The 13,224-nt window shown below is 30.8% G+C and overlaps 2 protein-coding genes across 2 annotated transcripts in view; both read right to left on the reverse strand.

The window, feature by feature from the left end:
• Positions 1-2,143: 2,143 nt before the first annotated feature.
• Positions 2,144-6,008, reverse strand: LOC107029512. The gene is made up of 2 exons (XM_015230939.2): positions 5,082-6,008; positions 2,144-2,646 (listed from the first exon to the last, which is right to left on the reverse strand). The coding sequence occupies exons 1-2, from the start codon at positions 5,537-5,539 to the stop codon at positions 2,409-2,411; spliced, it is 696 nt and encodes a 231-aa protein (XP_015086425.1). The 5' UTR covers positions 5,540-6,008; the 3' UTR covers positions 2,144-2,408.
• Positions 6,009-11,390: 5,382 nt separating this feature from the next.
• The window catches only part of LOC107029787 (transcription factor MYB1), a 5,433-nt gene continuing 3,599 nt past the window's right edge, over positions 11,391-13,224 (reverse strand). Inside the window, exon 2 of the mRNA XM_015231233.2 lies at positions 11,391-12,649. Coding sequence (XP_015086719.1) covers positions 11,877-12,649 — 773 coding nt within the window. The 3' untranslated portion in view covers positions 11,391-11,876. The remainder of the gene's footprint in view (positions 12,650-13,224) is intronic.

The following is a 13,224-nucleotide window of genomic DNA, read 5'->3' on the forward strand; positions in this document are numbered from 1 at the left end:
ATTTCAAATTTAGCTTCCGCATTTATAATCCAAATTCTCTATTGATTTATGTTAATCAATGTCATGTCATAAAGTTAGCTTGGGCTCACATATTGCTCTAAATATCGTGTTGCGTCTAAAAAGTAGTCTCAAAGCGTGACAATTGGAGCTGTCAAAATGGGATCGACTCGTTAAGTCGCTAAACCTAACCCTTGAATTAAGTGGTGTTGGGCCTAATTTCTTTGGCCCATTTAGAAATGAAGCTTTTAAGCCCAGACTCTTTTGGTGAGCTAACCTCGTAGGCCCAATCCGTGCGCCTTATAGGATAACCTGTGGGCTATGAATGTTAAAAATATTTATTGTATATATCTTAGTATGTTTTATTTGTGAAGATTTTGTCAATGAATATTTAAAAAATATAAAATCAAGTCTAACTCATTTGCAGATGTTTACATTTTAGGGTCATTAGCTCACTAAATCAAGTCTACTTTTTGTTTTTATGTCTACTTTTTCATTTCTCCTTTGTTGTCTTGTTTATAAAAAAAGTAATCATGTAATATTTTTTGCTCGAGTGAATCTTACGATGTTGTATCTTGGTTGTTATGTATTTTTGTTAGTATTCACTGAAGTGTGTAATTCATTAATGAATTTTTGTATGTATTGATGTCATGTTCATCAGAAATCAAAGTTCGATACTCTTAGATACTCTTTCTAAGACACCAATGTTATTCATTTTTTGGTTGAAGGATCGACTCGTCCAAACTCGTGGCCTGCTTAGGGTTGGGTTCGACTGCTATTTTGTAGGCCCATTAATTGAAATGGTCAGCCCCATCCTAGCTCATTCAACTCTTTTGCCCCTTAGAATGAGTTGATTTTGATTGGATCAGCCCATTTTGACAACTCTAGTGACAATTCACAATAATTAATTAGTTAGACCTGATAAATTTCATCTAGTATATTAGTCAACTTACCTATTTCATAAAATCAAAATTGGAATGTAAAATTAAATATAAATTTCCTATTATAACTTTCAATATGAAGAAAAGATTACTCTTATTGGGATATTTGGCTAGTAAATTAATGATTGAGCTGAAATTTGTGTATATAAATACTCATGATATTTCATTCCTTTTGCACATATCTTTGAAAACAATTGTTCAGTATATTTTATTATATTCTAGCATGGAGCAGAAGAAATCAGCAGGACTCCAAAAAATCCCATCGGCGAAAATAGATAATGAAGATACTCGATACTCCTCAGTCTCTAAACTAAGTTCTGGCTTATATAAAAAAGCTAGTGAACTTGTGGGAGAATGTGATGTCGGTCTTGAAATTGTTATTTCTTCACGGACAGGTATATCGTATTCCTTTATTCCTCAAACCATTAATGTAGACATCAAACATTTTATAAATTCTATAACAAAATAAGTGCATGTGAACAACTTGTCGCTGCAGACGTAACAAAGTCAACCAATATAATGATATGATTAATGAATTTGATACAAGAGAAAAGATTGTCAATAAAAAATATATTTTTCAGACCAAATGAATAAGGCTAGAAATATGAATTGGTGAGAGTCCACAGACCGATTCGGTACAAATGATATAATGAAGTTCGAAGTTTGGTTAACTTCCGGTGAATTCACCAGAATTTAGCCATGCTTCAAACAAAGTTTGAATTTTGGTTAACTTCCGGTGAATTCACCAGAATTTAGCCATGCTTCAAACTTCATTATATCATCTATATTGAATCAATCTATGATTCCCACCAATTGATTTCGCTGGTCTTATTCATTTAGTCTGACAAGATACGCGTATCTTTTCACTGACAATCTTTTCTCTTATATTAAATCATTGATCATATCATTTTGGTCAATAGATATCACTGCGAAGTACAAGAAATACATATCATTATTGAAACAAAACAATAAATAATTATTTTGTTTCAATGATGTTATGTAATTCATGTACTTCGCAATGATATCTATGGAAGGTAATTATATTTATGAATATTTGTTGTCCCCAACATCTAGATATTTTAATATTGTATAGTATGAATTCAAATTGTACGCATTGCAATATATCCACTTTTCGATTTGTTTTAAGACTATATTTGAAGCACATCATATCAAAATGTTTACTTGAAAAAACAAAGTAATAGATGTGTAACTGAAACTGACTCAAATATGAAAGGATTTACTAAAACAACTGCTGGCATTTTCATGAGATCAAAGGGCAATATTAGTTTATAAATAGACCATACACAACTAACAAATTGATCTCTATATCTAAGGTGTAGTAGACAGATGAAACATTGCTCTGTAGATAGATATATTCCCACAGCTAGTCGTAAATACGTGTTACCATTTTTTTTAAGCCTTCAATCACCTTCGAATTTCATGGCACATGAACTCTTTCCACGCTACCCTCTATGATGGAATGTTAAAGTGGAAGAGCCAAGAGATGACAAACGCGAATACCATACAAGCTAAGAGGAAATTCAAGAATCGATGGCCATTCAAACAAGTTCGAGCTTCTGAAGCTGCTGATACTGGTGCAGATGCTGCACTTGTAGCCACTGCACTTGATTCATTTGTTTGCTGTGCTGATTCAACATCATTTGGACCAATGACGTTGCGTGCGAGAGAATTGCATATTTCACAAGTCCTGGAAAAAGAACTCAAATGTAAATAAGGGTCACAAGATAACTAGCAGTATTACAATTTTACAAAAGAGCTTGTATGGGAGAGGGTGGGAGTTTCCGAGTAATTTTACCATATTGGGAAAACATGAAACCAAGTGGAATATGTAACAGAACAAGAGTGAAAAGAATTCCAAAGTTTATCACAGAAAAAACTTACCCTTGGAACACAAAAGAACTAACTTCAAAAAATTAGGACCGCGGTAAGATAATGGTGTCCTGTCTAAGTTTGTGGTCTTCAATACTTTCACGAATTCTACTATGACGTATGTTCATAACCTATCAAGGTCCTTGTCTAACAAGTTGTTTTGATTACTGAAAGATGAGAATATGTGGTTACACAAGAATTAGTCACAAAGTTGATAAGAAAGATCACCGAAATGCAAATTTATCAGACAGTTCAGCTTTTCCATCAGAAAGAAAAACAACAACAAAGAGTTTGATGATCGAAATCTAATTATTAATTTACAACAATATGAGGAGGAATGACAAGGAACAACACTAGTAAAATATAACAAACCAACCCTTATGACGTCAATGAGTCAGTGAGTATCGGGTCATAAGAGATGGAAATAGTTCTGGCATATGGAATTGGACAGACCTTCATAGATTTTAGTTGAAGGAAGAAGTTGCTAAGTAAAGCATACCAGTCAAGAAGACAGAATACTCATCACGTGTGTGTGTAGGCAGATATTGGTAAAGGATGACGATTATGCACTTATGGACACCTCAAAAGTATCATATTTTGGTATAATCACGCTAACACGAATCTCTCAGTACTTCATCAACTTTATGGATGGGAAAATAATGAAACTACAGTGACAGAAAACCATGGAATGAGGTGACTAAACTGTTACAGCCAATTGAATGTAAGACACATTTTACACTTTGGTTTTGGGGATTGCTTTTACAACCTTAGTGTGTTGGAATAGCGAACATTTGGTTCATAGGCTTCGCAGTTGAATAATACCCACAAACATAAAACAATTTGAAGATGAACATCTAAAGATACAGAACAGATCATAGTGAGATCCTTTACTTTTTACTCCTTTGCCATTAAACTAGGACTGAAGGAGAATTTGATCATCATCCTTATCTTCAAAAGAAGCATCTTTAAAGGGAAAAACAAACAAGCAGTTCATTATGCACAATTCAGTTGTTCCGATCCTCCACCTCTCCCCTGCGAGGTTGCACCACCAAGTGCACAGATGCGTGTGTGCACACAGAGATCTAACTCTTAATACCACCTTATTATTTTCTGTTATAGATAACATACGTTTGATTCTTCAGAAAGTCTAACAAATCAAAATTCAGTTTTGTAGATTCCAGCAATTAAATTTCGATCTTCTTAACCACAATGATACATCCAAGATGTCCAAAACAATGTTCGCACATTTATCTGAAAATGACACTAGAATCTTGACTGTGCACACATCATAGGTCATTGTCACAGAATTGATAATCATAGTAAAGATCTTAGCATCTAAGTAATAGAATATGCAAAGTGGAGGACAGCAAAATATTACTTCATATTGAGGGGGAAAATAAAAGTTATTACTTAATCCACTAAGGTCAAATCTTCACTTTGATAAAAGAAATGTGCGTAGTATCAAATATCAGGAAAAGTTTAGAAACTAAAGAACATTTAAGGGCATAGTACGAAGAATTGTCGGTGTAATTAGAATACATCCTAATTCTTTCCAAAAAGTCATTAAAATTCCTAATGGTACTTGTCAAGTTACAATTGATTTAGTCTCATTTTTCATTTTATTTTATTCCATTAAGATTCTTTAGTTAACTTTTCCTTTTTCTACCATAAAATACATCATGTTATCTCTTTCCCAAGAGAACAGACATCATAGACCAAACTTTTACGTTACCCTACAAAAAAAAAAGGTTATTCTGACAGATCATGTACTGCCAATATGAATAAAGAAATCAAACACTTCCAACAGAAGATTCAACAAATCATTGTCATTGCAACCAACTATCAAGTGCAAATACACTTCATTATTGAGATCCTAGTTCAAATCACAGCGGAGACAGAAAACACTAGGTGAGTTCTTACTATCTGTGATAGCTTTTGGTGGACCTGATACTTGTTGTGGTGGCAGTATCCCGTGGAATTAGTGGAGGGCAAGCTTAGGACAGAGTTATCTTGTAACTATTGCTTGGTAGGGACACGTATCCCATGGAATTAGTCAAAGTATGCATAAGCTCGCCCGGACACCACAGTTAGACACCATAAAACTAAACAACAATTTGTTTCCAGATGTTAACATTACCACTTAAGCATCTCGATTGATCACATAGACAAATCTAATATATCAAAATTCAGAAACAACAAACTAAAATGAAAGTCAGAAATTTGAAACATAAACTAAGGCTTTGCTATACTTACTTATTTCCTTTGATTTTGAACCATGCCTCAGCACAATGCCTATGTGCAACAGCCAAATCATCTTTACAAGAACATCCCAATTCAATAGCAAAACCAGATTCAGGACCAGAACTCACCAAACTCAGATGACAAATCCTACAATCTCTTTCAATTTTCCCAACATGCAACTTAGTTTCACCAATTCCATTTTCCAAATCCACTGATCTATCAGACTCAGCCACAGATGAAACTCTCCTTGACACCTCCATAACTTCCCCTATTTCAGACTCAGTAGCACAAGCAAAACTATAATCATCATAATTTGACCCATCAGCAGTTGAATAAAACTGAGAATAACAAGAACCCTCATCAGCATCAGAAAAACAAACACTACTACCACTACCTGAGCACCGGCGACTATGTCCACCGGCTCCGGCGCCAGCTTCTAAATCCACATTAGACACATCTACATTTGCCATTTCCAACAACCCCAAAATCAAGATTTGAACTTCTCAACAACCCCACAACCAAGAATAGCATTAAAACCATAAAAATCAAAGCTTTGAAGTATTACAACTCTCAAGATTCAATTCTCAACAACCCCACAACCAAGAATAGCATTAAAACCATAAAAATCAAAACTTTGAAGTATTACAACTCCCAAGATTCAATTTTTTTTTGTTACCATTTATAGTACTGCATGATTTAAGGCCCCATTACCTCATTTCTTGGTCTATTAGTAAGGTGATGGATTAGGTAAACCATTAACACCCCATTTTCTAAAATTTAACAGAAAAAAAGAACAAGAAGAGAGAGAGAGTATAAATGTATTGTTTCAAGTGTTTATAGAAAGTGATGAGAGTGCTTAAGGAGGAAAAAAACAAGAATGTAAAAGAGAGAGAGAGCTCATGGTTCTGTTAGAGTAGATGTGTGACAGTCTTTAGGAAGAAATGGCCCACCTTTAAGATATCATAATTATTCTACTCTAGTTGGTGAAGTAATCTCTCTTGTGTTTTTTTTTTCTTTCAAAAAATAATAATATATATTTCTTTTTCTAATTATATTTAAATCAAGTCATGAAATTTTTATGACTCAGAGAAAAATAAGTGTATTAGTACCTTCAAAAATCAGATGAAAAAAGGAATAAAATTTTACATAAATATAATATAATGAATGACTATTTATTTTATTTTGTTTGTTTAATTAATAGCACAACATTAAATATTATTTTGATAGGCTCATAAACCTTTAATTTAAGATTTTATTATAAATTACTTTTAATTTTTTTTAAAATTTTGTGTTAAGTCAAACATCACAAATAAAATGTAATAGAAGAAGTAACAAGTAACTTTGTTTTAATTTATCTGTTTTACTTTCTTTTTTTAGTGTGTTTCAAGAAAAAATGTTTTTTTTTTATAATTTATTAAATTTAACTTTTTATCTGATATGTTTACAAAACATAAATTAAGATCTATTTTATTTGTTTTTAATTTAAGAAATTGAAATTTAAAATTTTTATTTTCATCGAGTTAATAAAATAAAAAAAAAGTTAAACCAATAAGAGTATCTTGCAATTTCAAACAGTACCTCCATCAAACGATCTGAATTGTCAGTTCAAGATCTATACAATTTTCCTTTTATTTGGTAGAAAATGTAAAAAGTGAAATAAAAATCTATGATGAATTCTTTCTTTTTACAATATCTTTTTTTTTTTAGTTTTTTCTAGTTTCAATATATTTTGTGTTCGTGGTGAAAATGATTGTGGTTGGTGTAAATTATGATCGTTTTTAGTGTAAGATAATAATAATAATAAGCATTCGAGTAGTGGTTCCTCCCACTTTTTAAAAAAAAAGATAATTTTTTTCCCTATCTCTTTGGAGTTGGTGAATGCAAGTAATGAATTATTTTATTTTTACTAGTATAGATACAAGAGTTTGTGTAAGTATAGATTCAATACATTACTTCATTTAGGGGCAAAATTATATGAAGTTCATGGATTTGTAAAAGCCTTTTAGTTTGTGAGATTTTTACGAGTTGAGGATTTGAGTTTGATATTTGACCTAATTTACTTATTTAAAAATATTATTTTTTTTAAAAAAAAACTTTTAGATTAAAATTCTATCTTCATTACGATTAGGTGCAGATAGCGGTTTGATTAAAACATGTTTTTCATAATACTATGGTATTTGAATGGTTCCAAGTGAATCTCACATGAATTAGCCGAAGTTCATTATGTTAGTTTACACTAGTTGTACGTGACTCATGATATATAGGTCGCAGAAGGCATAATAAGTGATGTTATTTATTTCTACGGTATTTATGTTGTAAGAGACATAAGTTCAGTATAATTCATAAGATAAAAATTCTTAGAACTTATGGAGAGTGAATTAAATATTATACAATTTATATCGAATAAGTTTAATTCTTATAAAGCATATGATGGATAAAGCAGAATTTTTTTAAGCTAAATCTTGCAAAATTAGGTTATAACGACTAAGAAACATTTTGGCTTATAAATCTTTATTGAAAAAACAATATAAACAGAAATTTGAAGAGCATCTTATTTGAATGTAGCATTGTTTTGTTATAAAAAAATAGAAATGGTATTCAAATTCGTTGTTAAGAGCAAATTGTGTTATATTCATAAATGAATTCAAAATAAACCAACTAATTAGTAATACTAACAAGCAAATGAAATTAAAATTGAATTTTGTGGATTCAACTTATAATTATTATTATTTGCTTTTTTTTTATATATATATATATATATATATATATATATATATATAAAATACCGGCTCATGTAAATTTCAAATAAGTTGAAATTTGACTATATATAAGACAAAAACTATAAATGCATATGAAAAAATTCAAATAAATTTACTTTGAAATCGATTAAATTTAGATCTTGAGTATATCGATCTAGTCATAAAAGATCTTGTTGCATAAGCTAATCGATTATGTATTATTTGGAAAACAAGTTGTAGACATAATTACTTAAATTCCTTATAATTTTGTAATGTTTATTTGAATTGAGAGTTTTGAATTTTTACTTGTATTAAAAATAAAATTTATGTTTGTAATTTTTGAGACTCTATTTATAAAATTATATTATTATTATTATTATTATTATTATTATTGATATTATTGATATTATTATTATGAAATCATGGATCCCCATATACATTTATATTATTTTATCCAAAATAGCTAATTGCAAGTTTGAGTATATCTTCCTTTCCTTTTTACAATTTTTATTGAATATATATCTTAGTTTACCTTTTTCAGGTGTTGTATTGTCTTATTTGCAACCTTGATTTCATATTTTTTTTACAAAAAAAGGTTAAAATAAATAAATAAATAATTTAGACTAATCTCCATGTTCTTCATTCTGACAATATGGTATTATATGGATCGTATATCTTTTGTACTATTCTATAAATTATTATTATTATTATTACGTTTAGCATGTATTATTTACTTGTCATTTATTTTTACTATAGAATAGAAGAAAACTAAATAACTCTTAATTTATTCGTATGCTTTCTTATTTTATGTGATGCATATTTTTTTTAGTTATCATTTAAAATAAAATATAATTTTATAATCTTTATTTTTTCCCTAATAAAATAAATTATAATTGTTCATAAATTATTTTAGACTTGCAAAGTACTCTAAAAAAATAATTTACGTCAAAGTCTGATCTAAAAGAAGGAAAAGAAATGACATTTTGACTGATTTTCCAACTAATACAACAAGTTTATGCTATTGTAACTAAACCATACATATGCATAATAATAAATAATAATATTCTCCTTCTATTCCTAGTATGGCCTAGCTAATATGATATATTCTTTGTCGAAAATTTATACAGTGTAATTAAGTAAATATATATAGTGTATATATAAGAATTCTGATTATGTCGCTGAATTTATTTATTTCCCGCCTTAATAAAGGGATGGGGTTTTAGATTATTGTCTAGTTATATAATTTTTATATATTATTGTTTGTATCATGTTATAATATTTGCCATGCTACTGTACTCCTACATAGTGTTAAGCAATTCCAGAATAATTAAACAATTCTTTAGTAAATTCAGTAAAAACTAAAAGGAGTTCTGCTTTTGAGTTTTAACATTACAAAATACTAAAAATCCACCGTGGAGTTCTCAATAGAAATTACATGTTTATTACTCGGCCATTAGCTTTAATTTAATTTTGAGATAATCAAAGAAATAGTTATTATAATAATAATAATAATAATAATAATAATAATAATAATAATAATTGAGTCAGTGAGTGAAAACTCACTACATACTTTCTTTGTTCAAAATTAGTTGTTACATTTTTTTTAAAAGTAAATTTAATTCATTTTCGAAGCAAAATTAAATTAGACTAACTCAAGATAAATTATAATTTTTTAATTTAATATATTATAATATATTTAATTAATTTTTAAAACAAATATTAAATTTACGCTAAATTTACTGTTTTTTCCATTCTAAATAAGTGTAACTTTAGCAAAAACAAAGTATCCTAAAATAAGTGTTATTGTGTCACCTTAGAAAATCAAGATAAATATTTAGTAAGTATATTTTTCCAATATACCTTTGTACCAAATATCTCCAAAAAAGGTACCACATATATAATTAAACTTAAAAAGATAAGTTTTACCGTGTGATGGTTAGATCAATTTTATTTGTTGATAAAATGAACTGCTACCCGATCAAGAACTCTCATGTTCATAAGGTGCAAATTGCAAAAATGTGTATATTATGAATGAGTATACTATGAGCGATAAGATAATCAGAAATGAGGAATATATCCAAGCAAAAATGTAGCCTGTGTTGTAGATAATATACGGGAAACAAGACTAAGATAATTTGGACATGTGAAGTGGAGATAAAGGAAAAAATACTAAAAAAGGTTATTAAACAAGACACGACACAATTTCAACTAATCGATAAGCAAGAACATAATCCTAAATAAGAAGATATGTAGATAACGGATTATAATATAACATAAATCTTTCAAAAATAACATAATCTTTCTACCTTCATGAGTTAATGATAAAATCTACTTTCGAAACTTTAATCAACACTCTTTCTCCACCTCAGCAGGCATTAGCACAGAACTTTACAGTGAAATAAGAGAGTAGCAGAGGGCCCAGTGATGTTTGTTTGTATGTGTAAGGCACACTTTGCGTGACAAGTAGGAAAAGTTCAAACTCATTCCTCCTCGCCCTTTGTTTGGTTCCTCGATATTTATATTAGAGCTCGATTAATTTAAATTTATATTAAATATAGTTTTATTCGAGAGAAGCGCTCTGTACCAAGAAAATTATATGTTATTGCTACAAACAGTTTACTCAAGCCCTGCTTGTTTAACTAGTAACTCCTACTACATTGCTATAAATTTATATATTGTTATTTTATTTTAATTTTTCATTTATATAGTATGGTCCACAAAGTCAAAAATAATGTATCACTTATTCTGAAGAGACTGAAAACTTAGCATGGTACTCAACACATGTCTGTTTTCCATCACTTTCATATATCTAAATATGAGTCAAAAAGACACCAAAAGTTTGGGATTTAAAGAAAGAATAATAGAGCACTGATTTCTTTTGTTTTCATGGTACCACTGGATCTTTAATTTCTGGTGGTTAAACAGGAGCCAGTACACCAGATTCTTCCAATGCATTTAAGTCTTTTATCGAGTTAATTTACGTGTATCTTGATTAATTTTACGAGATATTTTTAACTAGAATATCAATGATATAAGTTTCTAGGTTCCTCTATAATGTATAACAAAAATTAGACTTCTCAAAATCGTTACAATAGTATTCGAATTCGGTATGATTCGGTTAAATTTTGATTTTGTAACGTAATTTAATAATAAGAATCGTAGCTTTCTACTTTTAATAGAATATGTGATGAATTACGTTGAATTTAAAGAATAAATACAAGCTCAAATTAATGAATGATGAGTCTATTTAACCTAAGTTATTAATTACAAGTACATCCATCATATATATTGCTATTAATTGAATTTCAAAAAGTAAATTGTTCTACTTTAAATAAGCAATTCTTATAATATGCATCGAGTATTCAACTTATTATAATTTTTATTTACATGTTGGCGTCATGGTTGTAAAATATTTATGTCTTAAAGTTTTTGAAAACATGCACCCTCTTACAATTGCATATACGTTAAGAAGTTGTCGTTGAAGGAGAGTAGTATTTTGTAAAAGTTGTACATAAATTCGATCAACTTATGCCTTCCTCATTCAAAGTCGCTCAACAAAATATGAATATGAATGAATAATATATGAATATGAATGATATGATGATCATTGAAAGTCACTCTACAAAATAAATCATGCAGAAGGCATGTTACAATTTTACCAGGAACTGCTGAATTACAAGAATTTACCATCTTTCTTTTTCCTTTGCATCATCCCAACTGAGTGAGGAGGAAGCACACTCTTTGAATAAAAAAAAAAACCATCATCTTGTTGAATTACAACATATGAAGCTTCAGATTATATTACCATTTTACTGGACTCATCTAATTTAAGAATTTCTAAAATTTCCTCATCATGAATGAATGAAGACCTAGGGAAATAATGCATTTACACTCTTTTCAACCAGAGTTTGGACACTAAATCAGGTATCCATCCACCTTCTCTTAATCCTGTACTGTGTATATTCCAAGTAAGTTGGGTAAATCAACTCAGCCTCAAAATCTTTTATGTTATGGTAGTTGAGGTTGACACTGCATCCATTATCAATTCCAAGTTTACTAATTTGAAAGATTAGAATGGTCTGCTTGGCAAATGAGAGGTACCACAGGCTGCCCTGGTTGTTGGATTGAAGGTAGCCTCAATGCTGCTGTTTTCCAACCCACTTTTATACCAAGCAACGTTACTTATCTCTGTGGCTAATGCGGCCAACTCGTGGCTTGAGAAGGAAGGAGGCTCAGTGTAGTCAAGAAACTCAGGCCCCAATAGTGAGCTTCCGTTAATTTCTTGATTGACATTGCCACAACAGCCATGGCCACATTGGTGAGGCACTAATCTGTCGGTGAAAGCTCCTTCAAGCAACTTGGTGATCCCAAGATCAGGGGCTTGGGTAGGAATTAGCCTTGGAGTTTGCAGTTGGGATTCTGGGACATTCAAAGAACCATATACGCTAAAAGCACTTATCCGAGCCACAGGACGGAAGAGAGTACGAGGATCATTTGCTACATCACTCCGTTGAACTACTTCTTGACTCCTATCCTCGTAGTGATTAGCTTCTTGGTTTTCTTGAGAGCTAACGTCTTTTCCTTCAATTGCTTTCAAAGAATTCACATCACCACATGATTGGGTTTCCTCAGATGATGCTTTTGATTTCCCAGCACTAGCATCCTCCAGGATGTTGCTGGAGTCACTTCTTAACTTACCATGTTCGGCACAACGGCGCCTCAAGGTTGAATTCCAATGATTTTTAATGGCATTATCTGTTCTACCTGGCAAAAGCCTTGCAATTGATGCCCATTTGTTCCCATGAATAGCATGAGCCTGAAGGATAATCCGATCTTCTTCATCTGTCAAGAGTGGCGGAATTATTAGTTTCATTCAGCAGCTACTTATATAAGCATACAACAACATACCCGTGAAATCCCACAAAGTGGGGCGTTAATATAAGCATGAATAGCTATAATTTTTACCTAATATCAGAACCTAGGGGTGACTCCGCTGGAAACTAAGAAATATCTCTAGTTTGATGTAGCACAGCACCAAATCTTTTTTTGAAACTGGACAACACCAAATCTTCAAATATGTAAGCAGAAAAACACATTTCACTGCATGTATAGTAGATGCTTTATTTTATCTTTTGGCTACAAGTATAGATTTTATTGAATGGTACCAAGATGGTAGAAGAAAAAAAAAAAGAAGAAGCCTACTACACTCTTCTTTCTAACATGTCCAATAAATCCATTTACTGGTTCAAACTATCAAGTGAGTCACTTTTACACCAAAAGTACAGAGTTTGTAAACATCTTTTCTTAATTCTAGAAAAGTGAGTTCCCTGCCCGTCAAAGCAAGCCTTGTTCCTCTTCAGCCATATGTCTAGGAATAACTCCCAACATCCCCCCCCCACCCCTCCCCCCCCAAAAAA

Source organism: Solanum pennellii, chromosome 9, assembly GCF_001406875.1.
Source record: "Solanum pennellii chromosome 9, SPENNV200".
Classification (NCBI taxonomy): domain Eukaryota; kingdom Viridiplantae; phylum Streptophyta; class Magnoliopsida; order Solanales; family Solanaceae; genus Solanum; species Solanum pennellii.

Bases quoted from the DNA above. Each gene is read 5' to 3' on its own strand.
- LOC107029512 (XM_015230939.2), bottom strand. From the start codon at position 5,539: ATGGCAAATGTAGATGTGTCTAATGTGGATTTAGAAGCTGGCGCCGGA. The intron at 2,647-5,081 runs GTAAGTATAGCA...TTCTTTTTCCAG, and splicing joins TTCAAAATCAAAGGAAATAA to GACTTGTGAAATATGCAATT.